At 54.0% G+C, this 9091-nt stretch overlaps 1 protein-coding gene across 1 annotated transcript; it reads right to left on the bottom strand.

Moving 5' to 3' along the window:
• Nucleotides 1–87: 87 nt before the first annotated feature.
• Nucleotides 88–8533, bottom strand: LOC148640102 (immunoglobulin gamma-1 heavy chain-like). Its single transcript, XM_088620656.1, has 8 exons — nt 8363–8533; nt 7952–8192; nt 5881–6219; nt 3563–3892; nt 3383–3484; nt 2788–2900; nt 2204–2555; nt 88–1185 (listed from the first exon to the last, which is right to left on the bottom strand). The coding sequence occupies exons 2-7, from the start codon at nt 8010–8012 to the stop codon at nt 2529–2531; spliced, it is 972 nt and encodes a 323-aa protein (XP_088476782.1). The 5' UTR covers nt 8013–8192; nt 8363–8533; the 3' UTR covers nt 88–1185; nt 2204–2528.
• Nucleotides 8534–9091: the final 558 nt, after the last annotated feature.

Below are 9091 nucleotides of genomic sequence, written 5' to 3' on the forward strand. Positions count from 1 at the left end.
AAACATACAGAACAATTCGCTGTCCGAGGTCATTACAAATCAGAACACAAGTCACAGTTTTTACATACATCAGTTGTGTCTTGTGCCTTGTTATTGTTTTTTTTATCTCAATGGTTTATTGAACGTCAGATTATACAAAGGAGAAAAGGAATGCCTTGTTATTGTGGAACTACTCAAGTAATATTGGAGAGACATCCAGACCACTTCGTGTCGTGAATATGATACCGACAGAGTGTTCCTAACAGATTAATTATAAATAAATGTTCTTTTTCCATATTACACGTTCTCGTCCGCTGTCAGTATAACAGACATGTCTGTCCTGCTCTCCGTGCGGGCGGGCGGAGTCGTCTCTGTGGTTAATGCTCTCGGACACGGGTCCCACGTCCTGGTGCGTCCTCAGCCCGAGCCGTATCAAGCCCGCTTCTCCCCGGACGGGACACGCACACACTCCCGCCAGCAGCCGGCCTCTGGACACGGGGGGTGTCCACGCAGACATCGCCCCAGATCCGCAACCGACAGACCCCAATACTGCTCCTACCGCGTCGGCCCCGAGCCTTGTCAGCGACAAGCCCTGCTGTATATAGCGCCTTTCAAGGAGCGTGAGTGGACAGTGACTGGACGCAGGACAGTGGGGTGTGGGGAGAGACGGTTTTTTCTGGGGGGGACGTTCATTCCTGCCTCGCGCAGGCATCGCTTTGTGCGTCTCTAACCGGTTGTGTATCGCGGGCGTGGGTGTGTGTAGGTGCCTGAGTGTCCTGCAGCGAGTTCCTGTGTGTGTGTGGGCGCAGGCCTCAGGTGGGTTTTGGGGTCACCGCGCTGTGTGAGGCGCGCGGCCGACCGCAAGCCGCCCAGCCCGCGACAGTCAGCGCGAGAGCGGATACCCATCCACCGACCACGCGGCTGCGTGTCCGGCGCGCCTTGTCACCTCTTCGCTCCGAGCGCAAAAACTTTCCGTCTGCTGAGACTGCGAGGTGACTCTGGGTCTAAAAATAACCCTCACTGGCCTGAAACACACTCAGACGGGGAGGCTGCGGCTGGAGAGCCGCCGAAAACAGTTTCATCACTGTCGTGACTTTGGCTCTCACATCCAGTCTAATCGATATTCTCTGATCCTAAAGGGTCAAGCGAGTGATAAAACTATCCTGACTGTCATACAGAATTACAAACTACATGTTACAATAGGAGCTACAGTCCCAGTGCAGTAGAACAGTCTGTTACAATAGGAGCTACAGTCCCAGTCCAGTAGAACAGTCCTGTTACAACAGGAGCTACAGTCCCAGTGCAGTAGAACAGTCCTGTTACAATAGGAGCTACAGTCCCAGTGCAGTAGAACAGTCTGTTACAATAGGGGCTACAGTCCCAGTCCAGTAGAACAGTCCTGTTACAATAGGGGCTACAGTCCCAGTGCAGTAGAACAGTCCTGTTACAATAGGGGCTACAGTCCCAGTGCAGTAGAACAGTCCTGTTACAATAGGAGCTACAGTCCCAGTGCAGTAGAACAGTCTGTTACAATAGGGGCTACAGTCCCAGTCCAGTAGAACAGTCCTGTTACAATAGGGGCTACAGTCCCAGTCCAGTAGAACAGTCCTGTTACAATAGGAGCTACAGTCCCAGTCCAGTAGAACAGTCCTGTTACAGTAGGAGCTACAGTCCCAGTGCAGTAGAACAGTCCTGTTACAGTAGGAGCTACAGTCCCAGTGCAGTAGAACAGTCTGTTAAAATAGGGGCTACAGTCCCAGTCCAGTAGAACAGTCCTGTTACAGTAGGAGCTACAGTACAGTCCCAGTGCAGTAGAACAGTCCTGTTACAATAGGAGCTACAGTCCCAGTCCAGTAGGACAGTCCTGTTACAATAGGAGCTACAGTCCCAGTCCAGTAGAACAGTCCTGTTACAATAGGAGCTACAGTCCCAGTCCAGTAGAACAGTCCTGTTACAGTAGGAGCTACAGTACAGTCCCAGTGCAGTAGAACAGTCCTGTTACAATAGGAGCTACAGTCCCAGTGCAGTAGGACAGTCCTGTTACAATAGGAGCTACAGTCCCAGTGCAGTAGGACAGTCCTGTTACAGTAGGAGCTACAGTACAGTCCCAGTGCAGTAGAACAGTCCTGTTACAATAGGAGCTACAGTCCCAGTGCAGTAGGACAGTCCTGTTACAATAGGAGCTACAGTCCCAGTGCAGTAGGACAGTCTGTTACAGTAGGACCTACAGTCCCAGTGCAGTAGAACAGTCCTGTTACAGTAGGACCTACAGTCCCAGTGCAGTAGAACAGTCCTGTTACAGTAGGAGCTACAGTCCCAGTGCAGTAGAAGTAGATCTATGTACCGTAGTAATCTATGAAGTAGATATTGAGATGTAAATCTATGTAATGCAGCTGTACGTCAGGCTGGACACAGATGCTCCTCCCAGCGCAGGGTGGACTGGGAGGTCACTGCAGTCCCACACGCTGGCTGTGTGGAAGGATCTCCTCCAGGATGGCGTGTCTCGGGCCGGGCCAGGTCTGGTTGGGCCTGGTCTCTGCTGAGGCGGGTCACAGGTTGAGGGAGGAGTATTCCGTCTGGGAGAGGAGGAGGGAGTGGAGTCAGGAGTGTCAATGTGACAGTGTGTCAGTGATCTGTGCTGGCTGGACTGGTGTGGTTCTGATCTGTGCTGGCTGGATCAGTGTGGCTCTGATCTGTGCTGGCTGAACCAGCATGGATCTGATCTGTGCTGGCTGGACCGGGGAGGTTCTGATCTGTGGTGAGAGGACCGGAGAGGCACTGCAGTGTGTCAGTGTATCAGAGCCTCACCTCGCTATGCTGTATGGACCGGGACGGTGCTGATCGGTGCTGTCTGGACCGGCTCGGCGCTGTGGGTTCTGGTGGTCCTCTGTGCTTCTTGGGAATCAGAGGGGCTGGCGGGGCTGAAACCACAGACACAGGAAACAGCCCCATTACCCACTGCAGAGCCCAGCCAGCCTTCAACTGACTGACAGGCAGGGAGACAGGCAGGCAGGGAGACAGACAGGCAGGGAGACAGACAGGCAGACAGGCAGGGAGACAGACAGACAAGCTGATGGGCAGGGAGACAGACAGGCAGGCAGACAGGGAGACGGACAGGCTGACAGGCAGGCAGGGAGACAGACAGGCAGGGAGACAGGGAGACAGACAGGCAGGGAGACAGGCTGACAGGCTGATTGGCAGGGAGACAGACAGACAGGTAGGGAGGCAGACAGACAGGCTGACGGGCAGGGAGGCAGACAGACAGGTTGATGGGCAGGGAGACCGACAAACAGGCAGGAAAACTGACAGACAAGCTGAAGGGCAGACAGGCAGACAAGCTGATAGACAGGAAGGCAGTCGGGAAGACAGGTAGTCAGGCAGACAGACAGGCAGGGCTGCTCACCTCGTCTCTGCCGAGCCCTGCAGGCGCACAGGACGGCCACCACGGCCACCAGCAGCAGGACGGCCGTCAGGGGGATCAGGAACCCCAACAGCGGGCACGCCCCTGGAACGACACGCAGAGTCCTGAGCGGGCGGGCGGGCGGGACAGGGTGGGGGGGCAGGAGGAGGGGGCGCTCCTCACCCTGCTCGCTCTCGCTGTCCTGCTGTGTGCGCTCGGCCTGGACGGAGGAGTTGTCCCCGTAGCGCAGCTCACAGACCACGCGCTGTCCCCGCAGCCGAGACGAGGGGACGGACAGGAAGGAGGACACGGTGAACACGTCCTCTTCGTCGAACAGCCACCCCACGCTCTCGCTCTCGGGGTCCAGGGGCGTCAGGGGGGTGCCCTCTGCCCCCACTCTCCAGAGAGGGGTGCTCAAGTCTGGCCGGGGGGCGCCCCTCAGCTCACACAGCAGCGCCGTCCGGTCGCCCTCTGGGCTGGAGAAGAGCTGGACCTCGGGCTCGACCTGTGGGTCTGAGCACACAGAGCGTCACTCCGGCCCCTATCTCTGACCCACTCGCTCCCCACACTGACCCACTCACCCTGACCCACTCGCCCTGACCCACTCGCTGCCCACACTGACCCACTCGCCCTGACCCACTCGCTCCCCACACTGACCCACTCACCCTGACCCACTCGCTCCCCACACTGACCCACTCACCCTGACCCACTCGCTCCCCACACTGACCCACTCGCTCCCCACACTGACCCACTCACCCTGACCCACTCGCTGCCCACACTGACCCACTCACCCTGACCCACTCACTCCCCACACTGACCCACTGCCACCCCACACTGACCCACTCACCCTGACCCACTCGTTCCCCACACTGACCCACTCGCCCGGACCCACTCACTCCCTACACTGACCCACTGCCACCCCACACTGACCCACTCACCCTGACCCACTCGCTCCCCACACTGACCCACTGCCACCCCACACTGACCCACTCACCCTGACCCACTCCCACCCCACACTGACCCACTGCCACCCCACACTGACCCACTCACCCTGACCCACTCCCACCCCACACTGACCCACTCACCCTGACCCACTCCCACCCCACACTGACCCACTAACCCTGACCCACTCCCACCCCACACTGACCCACTAACCCTGACCCACTCACACCCCACACTGACCCACTCTCTCCCCACACTGACCCACTCGCACCCCACACTGACTTGCCAACACTGACCCACTAATGTCTGTCCACAGCACTGATGTCCAGTCAAGGAGGACCACAGTCAAGGGGCACAGTCAGGGTCAGGGGTCAGGTCAGTGGAGTTGCAGTCAGGTCAGGGGTCAGGTTAGGAGGGTCACAGTCAGGGTCAGGTCAGTGGAGTTTCAGTCAGTGGTCAGGGGTCAGGTCCCAGGTTCACAGTCAGGGGTCAGGTTAGGAGGGTCACAGTCAGGGTCAAGGGGGTCACAGTCAGGGGCAGGTCAGTGGAGTTGCAGTCGGGGGTCAGGGGTCAGGTCCCGGGTTCACAGTCAGGGTCAGAGTCAGGTTAGAAGGGTCACAGTCAGGGTAAGGGGATCAGGTTAGGAGGGTCAGAGTCAGGGTCAGGGGGGTCACAGTCAGGGGTCAGGTTAGGAGGGTCACAGTCAGGGTCAAGGGGGTCACAGTCAGGGGCAGGTCAGTGGAGTTGCAGTCGGGGGTCAGGGGTCAGGTCCCGGGTTCACAGTCAGGGTCAGAGTCAGGTTAGAAGGGTCACAGTCAGGGTAAGGGGATCAGGTTAGGAGGGTCAGAGTCAGGGTCAGGGGGGTCACAGTCAGGGGTCAGGTTAGGAGGGTCAGAGTCAGGGTCAGGGGGGTCACAGTCAGGGGTCAGGTTAGGAGGGTCACAATCAGGGTCAGGGGGGTCACAGTCAGGGGTCAGGTTAGGAGGGTCACAGTCAGGGTAAGGGGATCAGGTTAGGAGGGTCAGAGTCAGGGTCAGGGGGGGTCACAGTCAGGGGTCAGGTTAGGAGGGTCACAGTCAGGGTCAGGGGGGTCACAGTCAGGGGTCAGGTTAGGAGGGTCACAGTCAGGGTCAGGGGGGGTCACAGTCAGGGGTCAGGTTAGGAGGGTCACAGTCAGGGTAAGGGGATCAGGTTAGGAGGGTCACAGTCAGGGTCAGGGGGGTCACAGTCAGGGGTCAGGTTAGGAGGGTCACAGTCAGGGTAAGGGGATCAGGTTAGGAGGGTCAGAGTCAGGGTCAGGGGGGTCACAGTCAGGGGTCAGGTTAGGAGGGTCACAGTCAGGGTCAGGGGGGTCACAGTCAGGGGTCAGGTTAGGAGGGTCACAGTCAGTCGCATTCCTCGGCACCATGCCTGATTTCAGCGCTGTTTGAACAGACGGGCAGACGCCTCTGCTGACTCAACTACCGGCGACTGAGCCGCAGAGAAAGTGAAAATACCGCCGAACAGAAAGTCCCAGCGAGCCGGCTCCTGATCGGACCGGAATCGCCCCCCCGCCTCACCTGTGACGGCCAGCGCCGAGGCGCTCCCGGGCGTGAACTGGAGAGCATCACGCATGACGCAGAAATAGAGGCCGGCGTCCGACAGCTTCAGGCCGGTGATGGTCAGACTCGCCCTGCCGCTGTCCAGGGGGAGCTCCCCGAGGTACCGGTCGTACTTCTTGCTATACAAGCTGAAATAGGCCAAGAGCTCCACCGACCCCCGGACGTCCTGCCGGTACCAGCTGATGTGCGAGAAGGACTTGGTAACGCCGTCCAGCTGGCACGTCAGGGTCACATTACCTCCGGCCTCCCCGAACACGACCGGCACCGAGCCCGCGGAGCCGCTTCCAGAACCTGCGGCTGAACACACACACACAGCGCACCCATAACTACACGAAATCTGCTCATAAATACAGAAAACTACTCCATAAATACACTCGCGAACACGTACATTAGTTCAGAAATTCATCCACACACAAGAAATAATCCGCAGACATTTATAAAATAATCCAGAAACACACAAAATTAATCCATTACACATAGCCCCGAATTCATAATTACACAAACACACAAGTACATTCATCCAAAAACACACAAATTACGCGTAAATTAACGCATAAATGCACACAAGGAAATTAGTCCATAAATACACAAATATCTATAAATACACACGTTCACCAAAATAACCCATAAATGCACAAATAATTAATCTATAAATACACACGATCACCTAAATTAATCCATAAATGCACAAAGAATTAATCTATAAATACACACGTTCACCTAAATTAAACCATAAATGCACAAATAATTAATCTATAAATACACACGTTCGCCTAAATTAATCCATAAATAGACAAATATTTAATTTATAAATACACATGTTCACCTAGATAAATCCATAAATACACAAATAATTAATCTATAAATACATACGTTCGCCTAAATTAATCCATAAATACACAGATTTTTATAAATACACACGTTCACCTAAATTAATCCATACACAAATAATGAATCTATAAATACGCACGTTCACCTAAATTAATCCATAAATACACAAATAATGAATCTATAAATACACGCGTTCACCTTAATTAATTCATAAATACACAAATAATTAATCTATAAATACACAAGTTCGCCTAAATTAATCCATAAATACACAAATATCTATAAATACACACGTTCGCCTAAATTAATCCATAAATACACAAATATCTATAAATACACACGTTCACCTAAATTAACCCATAAATACACAAATAAGTAATCTATAAATACACACAAGTAAATTGGCCCATAAATACGAAACAATTAATCCATAAACACGAATTAATTTATCCTTTCATTCAAACACACACTCATACACAGACATGCACATACACATGAAAACGCATTTCAACTCTGGACGCGTCAGGCGCTAAAACCCGGCGCTGCCCGGCCAAAATGAAAAGAAATTAACACGCATCTCGTCAGAGGAAATGGAATTAAAAAGGCTGGAGAAACGGATGATTTTTTAATATTCTGGTCTGTGAGAGGAATAATAATTTCTCCCGGCGCCCCCGCAACTAAACAGTAACAGAAATAGTTCAGTGAAAATAAAAAGACAGAAATAGTGAGATATAAATACTGTGAAAATAGCTATCGAAAAGGTCCAGTTACCCAGAAACGGAATAATAATATAAATAATAATTAATTAATAATAATACATTAAAATAATAATAAAAATTAGTCGAGAGTTGGGTCTCGGTCTGTGGGTCACGGGTGGATTGGAAGAGACAGTCGGGTCTCGCTCTGTGGGTCACGGGTGGAGTGGAAGAGATAATCGAGTCTCGGTCTGTGGGTCACGGGCAGAGTGGATGAGACAGCGGGGTTTCGCTCTGTGGGTCACGGGTGGAGTGGACGCGAGAGAAAATTCGGCCCCGTCTGTGCTCAAGCCCCCGAAACAGAACAGAAATCAAAAATAAAGTTCATTAAAACAAAAAGAAAACAGAAATAATGAGACATAAAAACTGAAAACAGGTCCAGTTACCATGAAAATAATAATAATAATAATAATAATAATAACAATAATAATTCGCGGACTCACCGGCCAGGGTCAGCAGGACCAGCGGGAAGAGCGAGACGCCGCACACGGCCCTTGTCCCCATGGCAGCGACTGGCGACGGGCTGAGGGGCTCCTGAACTCCGGCTCTTGAGCGGCGAGCCCAGGCGACAGGCGGACGGGCTGAGGGGCTCCTGAACTCCGGCTCTGAGCGGCGAGCCCAGGCGACAGGCGGACGGGCTGAGGGGCTCCTGAACTCCGGCTCTTGAGCGGCGAGCCCAGGCGACTGGCGACGGGCGGACGGGCTCCTGAACTCCGGCTCTGAGCGGCGAGCCCAGGCGACTGGCGGACGGGCTGAGGGGCTCCTGAACTCCGGCTCTGAGCGGCGAGCCCAGGCGACTGGCGACAGGCTGAGGGGCTCCTGAACTCCGGCTCTGAGCGGCGAGCCCAGGCGACAGGCGGACGGGCGGATGGGCTACTCCGCTCCGGGTCAGGCAGACAGACTGCGGTCCGGGCAGGACCCGGCGCCGGCGCGCTGCGTGTGTGCGTGTCCCTGCGGGCCGGCAGTGGGTCTCTGGCGTGGGCGGACTGCGGCCGCTCGCCGGCAGCGTGGGCTCGGACACCAGTGGAAAGTTACGCGGTCGCCTGATTCCGGAACCCGCGGCTGCACCGAGCTGTTTCAGCAGAACTGAAACCGCGCCTCTTTCTCGTTCACCAGACAGGACACACACACACATACACACACAGCACAGGGTGTGTGTCCTGTCCCTCAGAGCCCCGCCACACCGGTCTGGACCAGTCCTGCCGTGTTCGAGCCCGTCCGTGCTGTGCTCGGTGGTGTGTCTCGCACACGGTCTCCGTGTAGAGGGCAGAGTTACCAGCTTAATAATAATAATGATAATAATAACTTTACAGCCCAGTCTTGATGATGAAGAGCTCCAGTATACTACACAATACTACACAAGATGGAACCAAGGAGTTTTATTATATCATTTGTATCTCAAGTTCACGGGTCTTTCGTATCATTTTCATGCAGCCTGAGCAGGGCCGGTCCTCAGCAAAGACACAATCACTTAAAACAATCACATTAACTCGTTAACAAGAAAAGTTTTATTGACCAGCTGTGAAGGACTCATGAGAAATAACCTATAAACAAGAACACAAGGCGCACATTTGACCAAATGG

This window comes from Lepisosteus platostomus, chromosome 26 (assembly GCF_059453375.1).
Source record: "Lepisosteus platostomus isolate fLepPlt1 chromosome 26, fLepPlt1.hap1, whole genome shotgun sequence".
Taxonomy (NCBI): Eukaryota; Metazoa; Chordata; class Actinopteri; order Semionotiformes; family Lepisosteidae; genus Lepisosteus; species Lepisosteus platostomus.